Source organism: Amblyomma maculatum, chromosome 8 (genome assembly GCF_055883805.1).
Source record: "Amblyomma maculatum isolate TAMU_Amacu chromosome 8, ASM5588380v1, whole genome shotgun sequence".
NCBI classification, from domain to species: domain Eukaryota; kingdom Metazoa; phylum Arthropoda; class Arachnida; order Ixodida; family Ixodidae; genus Amblyomma; species Amblyomma maculatum.
In genome coordinates this window covers 60,085,484-60,102,415 of record NC_139351.1, presented here as the reverse complement: position 1 = coordinate 60,102,415, position 16,932 = coordinate 60,085,484, and the positions used below count along the sequence as shown (strand labels likewise).

The following is a 16,932-nucleotide window of genomic DNA, read 5'->3' as shown; positions in this document are numbered from 1 at the left end:
TGAAATAGGCTGGAAAACCTTTATTTCACGGTCTCTGGAATATCTATGACGTTTCAATTCACTGTGAAAGCATGCCTAGACCAATTTCATGAAAATGCATGTGGCTTGTGGCTCTGAACATCTTATTGTATGCCACAGGGATATAGACAAGCCTGACAGCGGTACACTCACCAGTTTTGTGGTATCACCTCCACCCACCCTCTCTATAATTCCTATGAATTGCGGGAAAAGAGTAGCCGGGGACCTATGCAGAACCAACTTACTCTTTATTTTCATTTAAATAAAAAAATTGCGAGCAGCCGTAACGAAAAAAGAGGAACCTTGCGTTTTAATACACAAAATGCAGAAGAATGTTCAGGGTATCTCTCAAAAACAGGGGACTCAAAGAAAAGAGCCTGCTAAGATTAGTACAGGCTTAGATCATCGGTAGGGTAGTATATGCAATACCCTATTTAAAAATGACAGCAAGAGAAAGGAAACAATTAGAGGTCGTAATAAAGAAGAGCATCAAAAGCGCACTCAGCCTTCCCAGCGGCACCTCCACTACCCGACTGCTGGAAGGCGGGTATACAACCCATATAAGGAAATAATGGAAGCCTCAGGAATAGCGCAAATTGAGAGACTCAGTCAAACCGAGACTGGAAGGAAAATGTTAGATTGGGTCGGGCTCAGCACGACAGAGGAACGGACCCCAAGATAAGCCTGAACCAACCTGTACATCCATTCCATGTAAAGGAACATGAGCAAAGAGAGAAGGCAGAGACAAATCTATCAAAAAGGAGATGAGCAAGCTTGACCCAAACTCCGTGGCTTACACTGACACAACCACCGGGAAATCGGAAGCCGCAGTCGCAGCAGTGGTGGCGGAACCGAAGTCCCTCTAATCATGGCATTGATAAAAACAAGAAGTGCGGTCATCGCTGAAGCGGTAGCCATTCCACTAGCCTTCATCGGCACAAGAGCTAAAGTGATTATAAGCGACAGCAAAACAGTCCTTTCGAAATTGACAAAAGGAAGAGTATCAGTCGCGGCTAAGAAAATTCTCAAATCCAGGGAGATCTCACGGAGGATCACAATAAAATGGACCCCAGGCCACGAATCGGTGTCCGCAAACGAAGCCATTCACGCGCTCGCCTAAGATATCTACCAACAGACGAACGTCGAGCAGGTCGACAACCCAGAAACTGAGGAGAGGTTAAACACCTAATTCGAGATCTGTGGATACTACAATCTCAACAGAAAAAAATTCTCCACTCCACATCAACAGCCAAACAACCAAGAGGTCAAATGTCTTTGCAGACTACAGGCCGGAAATAACCCTAACCCAGTTTTGCTGCACCACTTGAATATAGAAGACAGACAACACGAAAACTGTAAACACTGGAGACAGAGAGGTACACTCGACCACATAATCTGGCAGTGCCCCTTTTCGCCTTGAGCAGTGGACAACATTCAAGATTGTTCCTTCTACAAACCGAAGTACCAGATAGGAGGCGGTGATCATATCTGCGGAGCTCCGGCGAATGATGTTCCACCAGACATACGATCCGCGTGACCAGACCGGGACATGTCTGCTGTCTTCTGCCCTAGCCTTTTCCAGTCCCTGGTGACATACCTGGCATTGGTCGAATCGTCCATTGCCCCCTGACTGGAGTACACAACCAGAACGCCCGTTCGGCCCATGTTGGGAACAGACGCGCCAAGAAGCCTTTTGCTTCTGCCCTTGGACGACAACTTGAGGCCTATCGCCTCCACCGCGTCCCTTCTAGTGGCCTAGCCGCGTGCTGATCTTACACAGGCTGACCTGGAGACTGCGCGTAACTCGCCGACCCTATCCATCCGACCGGGAGCGCCTGCACTAACTCTTCTTCCACAATTTAGCACTTGGTACTTCTGACAATTGCGTTCGCATTAATGTTATTTGCTACTCTAACTGTCGGCTCGTCAAATGTCTGTAAATAAAACTATCTGCTCCTAGTTTGACCGACCTGTTCGACTATTTTCTTGGTACCACCGAAGAAGTCCTTAGGTTGTATTTGTATCTTAGAAGACCCTGCTGACGATTTGCCCCCCCCCCCCCCACAGGACCTCACAGACAGAGAAGTGTTTGGCCGTTAATAATCATGACAAATATGAGCGCTATGACAGCGTATGTGTTTGCAGAGAAAGGAGTTCAGCGAAGGGGTACTGCAGGAAGTACCAAATGCATTAGAAGACATCACTAGAGCACATGAAGCTGCAGCTGCGTTTAGAGGCAGATGCCCAGCACATGGATCGAGAAGCCCAATATTCGCAGCTGCAGGTGCAACTAACTTAAATTCAAAAAAATGTTCGGATCCAATTAGCACGCTGTCAATGGGCCACCGCCAGATCGATATTGGGGAATACCGGCCGCAATAATGTATCAATGATGGCGTGCACTTGGAGTGCTACACGATGCAAGCTTTGAGTCAATGTACTAGACAGGCTTGCCTACATTACAGACTATTTGCATACTAGTTCATTATTGGCATCGAGTCTCACACAACGGCTACCCATTATCTTCCACCCAACCATACTCACTGGGTTTTGTACAGCGGCCATCCAGCCACTCCTGCTAGCTATGCAATACTTGAAAACAAGCTTGCTGACTGGCTTTCAATAGCTGGTGTCCAGCTAGGCTCATCGGCTACACGAAATGGCCCACCCAAGGTTGTCCATTAGCTTTGTATCCCTGGAACTCGGTAATTCTCATTATTTCTCAGTGTCTTTTCTTTAAATAAGTGTCTATTCTGTGTTGTGAAGGGTATTATGGCACATAGGCAACTAAGTCTATTATGCGCTGAAAACGGGACCGAGTTCACTTTTCTGCAGGTATTTTACATGCAGCTAATTCAATATATAGAACATGCTGCATAGAAAATACCATGCTGAACACAAAATAAAGCTAGAATGGTTTGTTTGATACTTATTACGTGTGCTTATGGTACATAATAATAAAAAATATCTAGGCAGTACTCTTTCAGACTTGCAGGACTCCACAAACGTATGGATCCCTTGACAAAGTGCCGGCAGATCCCAAGTTGGAGGGAGACACCGAAATAAAGGCACACGTGCCTGCCAAGCCAGCATCTCTGACATGCACCTTTTACTATCGGTTCTACTGAGAGCAGCTTCCTCAGCCCTTTCCAATTAGGCCTCAGCAGCTTCTATATCACCCGTTTTCCTTTCGCAGAAAACATCTGCACGTAAAAACAATAGTAATAATACATATTGCAGGGTTGTTTTTCTTTAAAGTACAAACTGGTTCGTGAGCTATAAAATTTGTCTTTGCTACAAAAGGTAATGCTTCCAAGTCAGTGTGCTGAATATGGGAAGAACGAATAGTGTATATTTTCTTTTTGGTGAGAGTGTGAGAGATGCCGGTGTCTGAGAAGACCATTAAATGCCAGTTAATACACCGCACCCTAAACAAATGTGGTTGTGTAGCATTAAGCCCGCAGACTCATGCTTGTGGCGTCAACAGATGCAGTCCAAAATGAAATTGGCTGCAAAAGTCCATCTTACTGATCACGTGTCGTTTCTTCGGCAGGAAAGTGTATCGACCATGTAGGCACATAAAGCAACAGATCCTCCCAAAAACCTCTTCAATTACTAACATCTATCTTTAAACAAACAGTCAGAGGTTCCCACACTGAGGTGTGGACTGTTGTAAGGTCCATGAGGCATGACGAGGCATGTCGGTGGTTCGTCCGTTTATTCTTTGAGTGAAAGCGGAACTTCGGCAAGCAACCTGCGAGGTACGCACTGCCACTGCTAGAGAGAACAGTTAAGAGAAGCGAACGGCACGCCAGTCGCGCGAGCACGGCAGTGCTGTCTAGAGGGCTTCATATGGCATCTCAAGTTCGAATGCCACGACATGCTCAACACGGCCGCTGAGGTAAGGGAACGAAGCGCGCATGCGGTATCCCGACTAGCGCTGTCCCCGCTGCGTCACAAATTGGCTTCCAAACAAAGGCCACGTTGTGCTCCAAAATTAGGCGATCAATGCCGTCTTCGGCGGGAATTTCATTCCGCAGGAGGCCGGCGGCTCAGCACCCTCATTTCACAATCTGTCGGCTAAATTGCAGTTTTTAAAAAATACGCAATCTTGAAACATCTTTCTAGTGTGGAAATCTTAGAGAAGGGTAAAGACTGTTGTCTATTAAATACAGTGTAGAACAAGTCATACAAGACAGCAATGTTTCTGCGGAAGCGATGTGTGTGCCACAGGTGAGCGACAACGTCACCTACACGTACATTTCGAGGTCAGTCTACAATTTCGCAGCATTTTTTACGTTACAAACAAACTCACACTGCAAGTTGGAATCTGTCCAGGTTTCGTCACACGATAATGCCTCAGGATTGGAACGCTCGACACGAAGAATAATCGCCTAAGTCTTCGTTTCTCGCCCATATGGGTTCGAACTTATTACATGCGTTTACATTTGGCTCCTTCGCATATGGGCGCGGTACAGCTAGCTGCGACAATTTAGCTCGCGCGTACATGTGTACACGCGCTGCAACGTCACCGACATTGTACCCAGGAGTGAATTACTAATAAAGGTTACGCCCTAACACACGCCACCCAGGTGTAAGAGACCGGACACTGTATTTTTATCCGCAGGTGTACACTTGCGCGCTTGTCTAGACGAAAGTATAGCGAAATTTATTATTTAACTGTGAAATACAGATAAACTGCTACTAATGGTAAATTATAATTTAAGATTTCTTTAATATACAAACTTTGCAATAGTTTGCATAAGAACGGTCGTTTTGTCTCTGAACTTCTCAAGAAAAGCCAGCAAACGGTGATGACTGTCACAAAGTGTCATAGTGAATTGAAAACCACGGCGAAAAAACTAGAAGCAATGCTCACAAGCGCCGGAAGAGTGCCACTTTTAAACTGGCATTCCGCGTCATTGTACTAATTCGGAATGGGCCGAACAAATGAGCTAAAATTCCATCCTAATAATTCCATGCGGCGCTGGTAAATTTATTTAATATTGCTGGCAAAGCGCGCAGACTTCAAACATGCGAAAAGCAGTGAGCGAGTCAGTTTTATGTATTGCATGCAAACTTTTTTTTTTTTTTAAGCCAAGCTTTGAATCAGTCCGAGGCACGAGTGCAATTGTTAGTACTGCTAACCAATACGAATTAAACTGACACTACAGCAAAGAATAAACTTCCTTGATTCTGCGGACCGAAGCTCTCAAAGCTTTGCGCCTCTGCTACTCATACCACTTTCCTAGGAAGCGGTAATTCTCATTGGATGATCCCGGTTCTTTGTGTTGCGCGCACATTTGTGACTATGCCCAACACATCAGTAATGACTTGCTGCTTTTCGCGAAGACGAGGAGACAGATGTCATTGCGAACAGTTGAATAATATTACGAGCGAAGCACGCTTCGGCACAGCTCAACGGGTTGCCACGCCTGCTGCACTCGGCAACTCCGCTGCCGGCCGGCTCCCGGCAATTTCGCCTCGCGCCTGGAAGCTTGAGGTTGGGAATCGCCTGTGCAACACTGTTAGAATGAACCTACGTCTTTTTCTAGTTTAAAATAGCTTCCATTTGGTCACAACATCATTTCCTAATAATCCCATCATATCAAGGAGACCCTTCTCAGAACACTGATCAGGAATATGCTTTTGATGACCGGTGCTAAACAGATTTTGGTAAAGTATTTGAAGGCAGCTTCATGATTTATGCGTCCGTTAATACAGCTTTCGTGCGAAACAAATTCCACGCAGAGAAGCTTGATAAGGCAATAATAATTTTATAAGAAAATGTTGAATTTGTTTTATAGCATTATAAACAAGCCTCCTCAGTGCATGCATTGTGACACTGTAGCTTGTGAACAAGAGTTGAAAGGAAGAGTTGAATCAATAATGTCGATTCAAACTTCAGACAGCTCATACTGAATATCTGTAATCCTGTTAATATAGCAGTTGTTGAGAGAGCCGTAGTGTAAGGCCGCTCATTATTAATCCTCCCTCGATGAACAGGAGCTGTTGCATAGCCAGCTCAGCATTTAATTCGAACAATGGCAGGCATAGTGGCAGTTCCTGAATTTAAAAGAAATAGCGAAACATTTTGAATCAGCACTCATGGCAAGATGATAACTATAATATGGCAGCTGTGTTATACTCTGATGGTAATAAAGAAATATGTTTATATGGGAACCACGCGCCAGCTGTTATTGATCACAGGAGCACTTTCAAAATTTTTATCACTGTTTCATATCAAACAGTTAATTGGGCACTACATAACCAATGCTTTGGCTAAAGTGCAAAGTTCGGAAAAACAGGCCCGTGTGACCAGTCTACACGATACAGCAAGAATTGCTACAAGCTAAAAAAAACGCCTTGCCTTGCCAACGTATAAATTCACTATAAACAAATATTAATAAACATGAGCACCGAATTTGTTAAAAGAGGTTTGATTTTGATCACCCGCTATTTTATAAATATCCGCTCGGCCAAAGGTAAGTTAACACGATATAAAGGGCTTATTTTTGGCGTTCCATATTCCGAGCGGCAATGCCATCTAAGAAAATTTGAAATGTAGGCATCACTTGAGTATTGTCAGCCCTCACTTTCTTATAGTTGTACTTGCTGAACTTGACAAATTGGTTGATTTATTCTTCTAACAAAAATAGCTATGTTAGTACGTAATATCCCTTTTCCCGTAAAACCGCACTGTAGCGATTACGATGTTATTGGTAAGTAAAATCTGTAAAGGTTACAAATCTCCTCATATCATGCAACTATTATTCTAGTTGCGTTGAACATACTGTGTCCGCTCGCTTAAGCAAAGGACTACATTGAAAATACGTCTTAGAAACAGGCGATGGAAACTGGTCGGATATTGCTGGCAGCCACTTAGGACAGCACAGTATTTTTTTTATTTTGTAAGCAATGAATTAGGGTTATTTTGTTCAATGTTGAATAAACCAATTCCTGGCGACCTCAATAAGGTAGAAACAAACTTTGAGGAATTTTAAAGAATCATCCCACCAGTTGCAGGCACTGCAGCGTTCATAAGTGTTTAGTCAGTCATCCACGTCTTCGTCGCGATGTCCAGCGAACAGCGGCAGGTCGCAATGTCGTGTGGGCACCGTCGGAGGCGGTGGTGTAGCCAAGGTAAAGGTTCCGGCCTGGTCGGGACTGCTCTCGGTTTATATGACGATGGTAGCTGTTGCCAAACGGCGACCGGAACGCAGCTTCAGTGAGAGGCAGGGCACAAACCAGCAAGGGGATCGAATATCACCGCCACCACTTGTGAAAGAAGACGAGGTAGGGACGGCAAGGCAAGGTATGCCGTGTCAGCGTTTAATCCAATGGAGAACCCAGGCGCGTGCCGGAGCCGGCGCCGCGGGACGATGACGATGGTATGTACAAAAGAAACAATCATGGTATGTACAAATGAAAGAAGATCCGTGGAGAGCTCACAATATTTACTTTGGACAATTATTGAATGTGCATAGACTGAGTGAGAGCCCCTTCAGAAATCCCTGTCAATAAAGTCAGGTAGGAAAACATCACCTCTACCTTTTTTCCCCATCTCCAGAGAAAGTCCCCGAAATGTATGTATAAAAACTTACCAGCTCATTCGTGTGCTGCAATTGTGTGCTCTCAATCATAATTTAAGCGAACGAAACATCCTGCAGCCATAATGGGTGGCCCCCTTGCAGAGTAAGCGTGATATATTTGGTATGTTTGCTTTACGCTACTTCGCCCTTTGGCGCAGATGAAGGCACAAATTATAGCGAGCGAGCTGCACATTGCAGTGGCAATAAAAACTGCAAAACGGTAAGGGTATAAATGAGTGAAGCATTATTTGTCAGCTGTAACCAAAAAGAGGCAAATATAGTCGCCTTGTATGGTTTGGTTGGTGCGAGTGAAGAAGCCATCTCCAGCGTACCACTTCATTGGGCCGTCGAACCAAGGCCGAAATTATAATCACTGGCTACCTGATTTTTGTCTTATTGGGGTTTTCGCCTTTATCTGAAGAAAGATCTTACATGTGAGGGTCATTTATCGCAAATAATGAAAGTGTGGTTTGTGCAGGTGGTCTCTAACGTAGCATCAACACTAATCATCAGCCGGACTATACCCTCTATAGGGCGAAGGCCTCTTAAATTTCCCTCCAATTAACCCAGTTCTGTTACACCCACTTGACCCCTGCAAAATTCTTAAATGCACCCACCTAATTTTCTACCACCACCTGCTGCGCCTATCTTCCCTTGGAATCCGATTAGTCACTCTTACTCTTAGATACCATCCTTTTTTTTTATCGTGCTACATGACCTGCCAATTCCCATTTCTTCCTAATTTCGACTAGAATGTTTCGAATTTGAGTTATCTCTCTCACTACGCTGCATGCTTCCTATCTCTTAACCTTGCACCTACCATGTTTCTTTCCATAGCCCTCTGCGTTGTCCTCTAGTTAAGTAGAACCCTTTTCATTAACCTCCATGTATCACCCACATAGGTGAGTACCAGTAGGATGTAACTGTTATCTCAATCTTATTCTCCAACTTATTTCCCTTTCGTGGTCCAGATTTATGGTACTACTTCGCCTAAGTGGACATTTTCGCCAACCACTTCCGGCGCCTCGCTACCTATTTTAAACTGCTGGTCCTTTACAGGTCTGTTCAACGTTAGTTCGGTTTTCAGCATATTAATCCTTAGAGCTACCTTTCTGCTTCCTCTGTCTAGATCATTATTTATTATTTGCAATTGGGCCTCTCAGTTACATAACAACGTAATGTCATCAGCGAATAGAAGATTACTAAAATGTTCTCTATCGACCACGATGCATAAATGCTCCCATTCCATGTCTTTGAATACAGCCCCTAAGCAAGCTGTAAATAGCCCTGGGGAGATCGCGTCTCGTTGCCTACCACCTTTCTTAGTTGGAACTTTATTTCTTTTTTGCATAATTATAGTTGCTGTGTAGCCACTGTAAATATTTTCGTGTACTTTCAATTCGGCTCACCTATACACCTACCGCCTGATCTCGCAATGTCTACATGACTGATGAAGTTTCGACCGAGTCAAATGCTTTCTCGGAATGAATGAATGCTGACAGAGTGGCTGGTTATATTCCGAGCCATTTTTATTACCTGGTTAACAGTATGGATATGATCGATTATAGAGTACCCTTTCAGAAGTCCTGCCTAATCCTTTGGTTGAATAAAGTTTATGGTTCTCCTGAACTTATCATCGATTACCTTAGTAAATAGCTTGTACGTAACGGATAATGTGCTGACTGGTCTAATTTTTCAAGTTCTTAGCGTCCCCTTTCTTATGAAATAGCGTTCATCCGTAATTCCGGCACTTTGATGTCATGAGGAACTGCGTATACAAGGCGGCCAGTATTTCTAGCATGATATCCCTTCTGTCCTCCAATATAACTGCAGTCATTGAAAGACAGAGGAGATATCTAGCTAGAAAAACTGGCGATCCTATATACGCAGTTCCTGAAGACACCGAAAGTACCGGAATCATGGAACAACGCTTACATCATCAGGGTGATAACACTGTTCTTCTAGATGTGCTGCAAAACAACCAAGTAAAGAATTACATTTTCGTGCTTCATAAGGCAATAATCGTATGTAGAACTTCACAAAGAAGGCATTCTTCATGGCGCCACAAGAATAGCCTAATTTTTTTCTCTTTTCTAGCCTGAGTGGGAGTAGCCAATAATACTGAACCTACTGTTTAGTTGGCAGCGCAGCATCGGTGTATACAGCCGGCTTCGGCAAACGCCGATGGAGTGCCTGTCTAGGCATCCCACCTAGTGTATATACCTCTATGTATTATAATAAATGTTTTCACCACCACCACCACCATTTATTACATTTTTACCCTTTCCTTCTTTTCTCCGCGTACCCCTGATCCCCTGCTAGAAAGAAGGGCGTCATCGACATGATCAGACAATCCAATCGCGTCCAATCCAAGGCAGCGTACGTTCCATGTCATCATGATGAAAGGAGAAGAAGACGCTTCGGGGCCGCCTAGCATGGCCTCTGCTGCGGGAGGCAGGGCCACGCTGGCGTGCAGCCTGCATGGCCTGCATGTCCTGCGCAGCGCCCACTTCCTCAGCCTGCTGGCAGAAGCAGTGGGTGTGGCCTGGTGCGACACCACGGGTCTCTTCGACGCGCTGCTTGAGTCTTTGCAACCGGCCTTCGGACAGCCGGGCACCGCCGCAGACTTCAGGATCGGCATGCTGCTGATGGACTACAGGGCCCAGGCGGCCGCCACGAAAACTCTGGTAGCCGACGTCTTCCTCACACTTGCCAAGGCAGGTGGCTTTTCGCTCACTCTATAAAATGGTGCGGCGGTTTTTGTCCTGGTATACCTAAGTGGTATTGAATGCTTCTAGTTTGCACAGCAAACCGAGCACTAAGGAACCTTGCTATACATGGTGGTTTGCACGGTGGTTTACTTGATTTACAATGCCACCATAAACTCTCCCTTCTCAACTGACGTGCCCCTATGAGTTATTACGAATCTCGGTCAATGGGGATTAACGCGCTTGAGTAGCACGTGATTTACCAAACGAGCAGCGTAATTCTCAGCATTTGACCTCCAAATTGGAAACGCTTCTATCTTTTCGCGCGGTCAACACGTTGCAGAGGTTTGATAGGGACACTCGCGTCAGCTTCAGCTTTAAAGCTTCACTGTTTAATTTATTTCGTAGCCAAAAGTTTATCAATCACAGATTCAATAAAGTAGTCTGCTACTGCTACTGCTACTATTACTATAAATATCGTCATAGATTTGCTATCATCAGTACTCGTCAATAGCGAGAATAGTGACATGACAATACATCACTGCGCAGCTTTTCTTACGCAAATTACGTGGAAAGCCTTGTGCTCTTTGTTTGTAGCAGCAGTGGATAAAATATATTGATTTTAGAACTGGTAATATGCGGTTATTTTTGTTCTATTCATATGGTTAGCCCATCAAATATATTGCTATGGTTGCGATCCCAAAACAAAATAGTGAAGTGCGAAATGATAACCATTCGTATAGGATTTGAACGACGCCGCTTTGGGCGGGTAAGAAAGCATCATGTCGCTATATATGCATGCTTTAATAAAGCCTGTAAGTACAGAGGTAGCCATGAAGAACTTATTGTTTTCTGGCATGTCCTCGCTATGCGCGTGCGCAGTCATGTTTGACAAAGTAACGCGCTTCGTTATACGCACAGGCTCATGCTTTATTCTTTTAGGGCTATAGTCTCGGTGCTTGCTGAGCTCTGTGCTGCAAACCTACTACAAGTGAATGCGCCTAGAGCTTAAAAGCTTGCTATTTCATTTCTATTTTTAACACTCAACCCAGAACACTAAGAAGTAACCCTTATCAGCGCTTTAGTTTCGTAGCCTTGCAAACACACATGCAGAAGTGCTCGTGATTTTTTTTTCTTGAGGAACGCTCACACAGGTTGAAAATATACCAGCGAATAGCTTAAGCAGTGACCTAAGCGCGGTGGTTCTGGCCCTGGCAAATACTAGCGTTGACCATGCCGCCGAGGTCTAGTGCTCCTACGTGAAACTAAAGGTGACTGCCACAGACTGTTTGAAAGGGGACGCTTCTATATTGTATTTATCTATCCATCGTCATCGCACTTGCTACCTTTCCATCCATTCATCCACATTGGACTTCCTAGCTGGCGTGGGAAAACGCAGAGACCGGGTATTTCACTAAGAGCCGATGTTTGCTTCTTTATTTTATTGCAGAATACAGGAGCTATTCTGCCTTAACCCAATATATCGCATTCGCACATCATTGCTGTATTATGAGCTTTTACAAGCACTGGTCTTTGCACTCTTTTTCTGACATCAAAAAAATATTTTATTATTGTTTCTCTAACATTCTCTTTATGGACATCTATAAGCTGCTTAATTATTCCTTAGAAAGATGCGAACGTAATACTAGGACAAAGGTATGTTGTATTTATTTCTATCCGTAAGTGAGCTGCTAAATTGTAATCCTGGCCGTCAGTTTACAGCCATAACTTTCCCACACCGGGTGCGAACCAGGAGAAGGTTTCGGTGTGTAACGATGTCGTTCAAACTCAAACTCTAGCTCAAAGTCCCATTTCCCGGTGACCCAGCCTTCCTTGCGAATAGTGTCATTTACTATATTGTGCAATGGAGAACTAGTGCATGACCTGATGCCTACTGACCGTTTATGACCTCATTACTAACTGAGCGATTTACTAAATACGTGACGTAGTTAGTCACCGTTAATTAGTTACTCTTCAATAATTATTTAAACTCGCGGTAAATCATTACCATAAATTGTTGGAGCTTATGTGAAGAAACATTGTACTGGACCGATTGCAAATCATACTTATTTAATGACGCTATAATGGCACATTGGCTAGGTTGCTTGGCTGTGTACCAATGAAAGTGGGATAGAATCCCAGCCCAGCGGAACGTTTTTCAACGGAAGCGAAAAGCAGCGCCTGTGTGCTGAGTGATGTTGGTGCATGCTGAAGAGCCCCAGCTAGTCAAATTTCCACAGCCATCCACTAAAGCGTCGCACATGGCCTGAGTCGCTTTGAGGCGTTAACTCCCAAAGCCTGAACCATAAGCTAATTTAACGTTAACTTGCTCATTGATGTTAAACATTAAACTTTGCGCTACAGAATCAATTTATTAATCCTTGGGCAGTTTTTACCAATTAGTACTGCTGTATACTAGTACCAGGTCTTAATTGTTAGTGTTAATTACTATCTATAATTAAACCAAAGTTTACTCTACACAGAGGCGCCATATATTGTTGACAATATTTCAAAGGGTAGAATCCAAACATAAATACCACCCCACAGCTATTCGTTGGCTCTGGGTGCAACCGTAGTTAAAACCTGCGCAGTTATTAATTTTTGTTCACTCTTTTACCCGACCGATGCACCTGGATTTGAAAGACCATTGACGTATTAAAGAGTCTGCGTCGTTTGCCCTGGCCCTTCGATGGCGAAGCGGATGCCGAAGAGGTGTTCAGGCAATCCGGCGAGAGACAAATCCATATGTGAAAAGTCACTTCAACTATAGGCGGCGGCGGCAGTGCAATTCTGGTACTTAATCAGTGATTGTTGAGGTCATAAGAACATTACTAATCTATGTGGTTTCCACAGTTGCTGCTTGAGTGGAAGAAAAATTGTCGCTTGTACAGTACGAAAATTAACAAAAAATGAAAGTGGTCCTCATTTTCATACATGCCATTTGCTACTGACCTAATTACAAATCTCTTAATTACTTATTCTATTATCTCATACATACTGAATATAGTGCAGTCGTACTAAGTGAAACCAACACATAAGTAAAGTTGAAATCATAGGCATAGACAAAGCAAAGGAAGTAGAGAGAAATTAACAAACTTTTATTTAATTAAACATCTAATTAAACATCTAATTAAACATTTAATAAACATTTAATTAAACATTAAACAGCTTTCGCTCCGGCTTTCTGTAATAGAAAGAAAGAAAGAAAGAAAGAAAGAAAGAAAGAAAGAAAGAAAGAAAGAAAGAAAGAAAGAAAGAAAGAAAGAAAGAAAGAAAGAAAGAAAGAAAGAAAGAAAGAAAGAAAGAGAAAAAGAAAGGTCACGAATAAACACTAGAACGAAGCTTATAATAGGATCGAAAGGGGGCGATGAAGAGGTGAAATTTAGAAGGAAAAAACGAAACAGGCAAACCATCGGCAGACATACCCGTAGACACGACACACACAAAATTAGGTACAAGTGGGTGTGAGGGAAAAGACAGCAAACATACGAAAAATACTCAACAGGAGAGCAGCGGAAGGCAGAAACAAAGAAAAGATGAAACGCAATCATAGAATTATAAAATAGAAGGAAATGAAAATCGCAGTCGTAGGTTGGACACAGCACGCTTGCGCTGAAAGAATGGGCCAACAGAAGACGCCAATAGTCGTCTACAAGCAAGCAAGCAATCACAATGCAGTGAGAGGAGAAGTACCACTCACATGCTAGTAAATAATTGCTTATAAAGGGTGGTAGAATGAGAAGGAAATGAAAGGAAACGGTGCAATGAACGTGAAAGAAGACAGTCAAAATAAATGACACAATTAAGGCAAGAAAATATAGCAGATTAAAGTTCTGAAAATGTTGAAAATGGTGGCATAGTGGCGAGCTAATTTTCAATGGCGCTCAGCGGGAACTCTCTATTCGTCAGATGCGCTTACAGCAATTTTCTTCTAGTGCAGCAGGTTTCATTTAGAAATACGAGGAGGTATGTTCGGGTATTCCTAACCGCAATGGATGCGATGCTGCAAATTAGAGCAGCTCCTTACATCACATGCTACAAGTATTAAGTTTTCAAACACGCAGGCCATCGCTGCGGTACAGCTGGAGGCCGTGGCCCTCGTGTCTGGAATTGAGCCCGCGCCGGCCGCGACTGGCCTCCAGATGGCTCTGTACAACCTCTTCGTAAACGGTGCCACAACCTCACTTTGCAGCTGCCTCAAGCTGTGTCATAGGCACGCTGCCTTCCTCGACCTGACGGCGCAGGCTGCGCACCCTAGCGCCCATGGCGTCCACCAGCGCGCTTCCATGCGGTGGCGGACGCACTGCGACCGCCTCTTCGATCGCACCGTCGACCTCCTCGCCGACTTCGAGGAGCGCGTACATGAGCAAGTTTTCAGCCAGTAGGGAAGGACTCTCACTCCGTGTCTTCCCCAAGCGCGCTTCCAGAAGGAGCATCATGAAAGAAAGCGACTGTCATCCCGCAACCTTGAACTCCACTTCGGAAGCACCTCCAGGAGACGATTTTGGAAAGTCAATATTTTCTTTATCTGCGGAAGCATCAAGAAGACAGAGTTTTTCACAACGATTTACCCCATTCACAACACGTGTTTGATACTGTATGCGAACAGCACGTCTGCGATAGGTACATCCACGTAAGCCTCTCATGGTATCAGAGCAATAGCTGCGTATGAGACTTGGCGTAGACGTCCTTGCTAGCAACGCCACCTGCACCGCCGCTATTTTTGGCACGCTACATAAAGTTGTTGGGTATGCCGACGAAAATCTTATGAGCCAGGCACAGAACTTTCCTTATGTCATGAAATCTTCGTTGACACGATCAGAAGCCTCTGAGTGCACATCCTTTTTAAATTGTTCAACGACTGTGTCTTATTTGCCCACCTGAGCATTGCTCGTGCTCCTTGAATACCACGAACCGATTCCCCGGAACACCTACAGTGAGTCCTCTGTCACAAAGCTTGAAACTTTGTTCCTGACGACATCTAGAACGCGCCCAATCACGGACTCGCAAATCGTGGATGTTTGTCGGCGAGTTTTTTACAGCAATAAGATGATTGTACATATTACAGTGGTGCGACAAACCGCACGGATGCTGGCCACAGCACTTGAGCATTGCACTACGGCAACCGGCGACATGTAATAAAACGAAAGCGGTCAATGTTTAGCCTCCTCAAAATACATCTGTTTATCTCTGAGGAATATCGGGTCATATCTCTTGAGATTAGTTGTCATGCTGTTATTTATAAGCAGAATACAGTTCCCTGCCTGTATGATGGGAATAATACGCATCTTATAGCCTTCCTTGTTCTGCTTTTTTTTTTCAGCATTACAGCGGGCTCGTAAAGCAGGTAGAACGTACTATCGTAACGTAGGTAGTACGCAAAATGAAGCATGGCTCGCCGAAAAAGTGCGGTACATGCCTTATAAAAGCACTATTCGGAAATTCAGACCACAATACTTACTCCAATAGGCTTCCTTCAGTTTGCTGTAGAGCACAAAACTTGAATGTACAGTTTTCCATTGAAACACTTGTAATTGTTGCCACCCGTTAATAATTAGAAGGATTACTAACGATGCGCCCTTAATGGTGCGCACACACCCAGACACCCTTAAAGTGAGTGGGGGTAGTTGTTCCGGTCGCAAAGGACATGCCCTCGACTTGCATGGCAAGCTGAGCTGTAATTCAACTACCTTGTAGTGACAGAAGGCGGTGGCCGTTTTGTGCCCAGCTTTCACCGATTCAAGCCAGAATACGGGTCGGAGTCAGAAGTAACAAACAAAACAAACTTTATACACAGCAAAGGGTGATATAGAAAATTCACACGAACATTTAAAATGCACAGGCGAGAGGCTCACAGAAAAGCAACGCTAAACATGCAGGTAAAGAGGTAGTAATACAGAGGCTTACAATGCAAAACAATATACGAGGGAGTCAAACACCAAATTGTTCACCGGGCACTGTTGCAGTTCGACGCCTCGAGAGTCGCGATGTGGCCGCCATGCAAGACGAGCGCCGCTCCCTCGCAGGTGTGTGGGCTTGCCAGCAGCGGGTGATCCCCGGGAGTCCAGCTGAAGCACTTGCGAACATGCCGTAATCACTGAATGGCTCACAAAAACGCCGCGCCCGCCTTAAATAGGGCGTGCCGCGTCTGTCTGTAAAGACACGCCAAAGCTAGCGAGTACACACACTTAGCTTCACTTGTTGAAGCGTTCCCTTTTCCTCCCGTCGAGCCGCACGTCATCATTGGCCAGATGCCGTTGAGCCCAACGTTAGTTGAACCTTCTGGAGACGGCTGCCATCTTCCGGACTGATGAATCACCGTCATCACCGTGTGATGAGAAAGAGGGTGACGCCGACGCGTACAAAGCTGCGCGCTCGCTCGTGCGAGGAAGGAGGCGTTTCCGGAATGTCGTCGAAACTTCGATGCGGTGCAGCGCGGGCGGGCTGCGCGCCTTGTCGGCCTAATAAAAATGTGCGCCGATGTCGTGATCATCGCATATCGCCCGTTAATAATTATAAGTTATTAACGATGTAATGGTGCGCACACTCCCACACCCTTAGAGTGAGTGGGGGTACCTGTTCCGGTCGCAAAAGAGATGCCCTCCACTTGCGTG

At 44.6% G+C, this 16,932-nt stretch overlaps 1 protein-coding gene across 1 annotated transcript; it reads left to right on the top strand.

The window, feature by feature from the left end:
• Nucleotides 1-10,006: 10,006 nt before the first annotated feature.
• On the top strand, nucleotides 10,007-14,703 carry LOC146181250 (uncharacterized). The gene is made up of 2 exons (XM_084575736.1): nucleotides 10,007-10,327; nucleotides 14,383-14,703. Exons 1-2 carry the CDS (start codon nucleotides 10,007-10,009, stop codon nucleotides 14,701-14,703), a joined length of 642 nt encoding a protein of 213 aa, XP_084431862.1.
• Nucleotides 14,704-16,932: the final 2,229 nt, after the last annotated feature.

Excerpts from the sequence above, each read along its gene's own strand:
- LOC146181250 (XM_084575736.1), top strand. The coding sequence starts at position 10,007 with ATGATGAAAGGAGAAGAAGACGCTTCGGGGCCGCCTAGCATGGCCTCT. Across the intron at positions 10,328-14,382 it reads TCTTCCTCACACTTGCCAAG|GCCATCGCTGCGGTACAGCT; the intron begins GCAGGTGGCTTT and ends TCAAACACGCAG.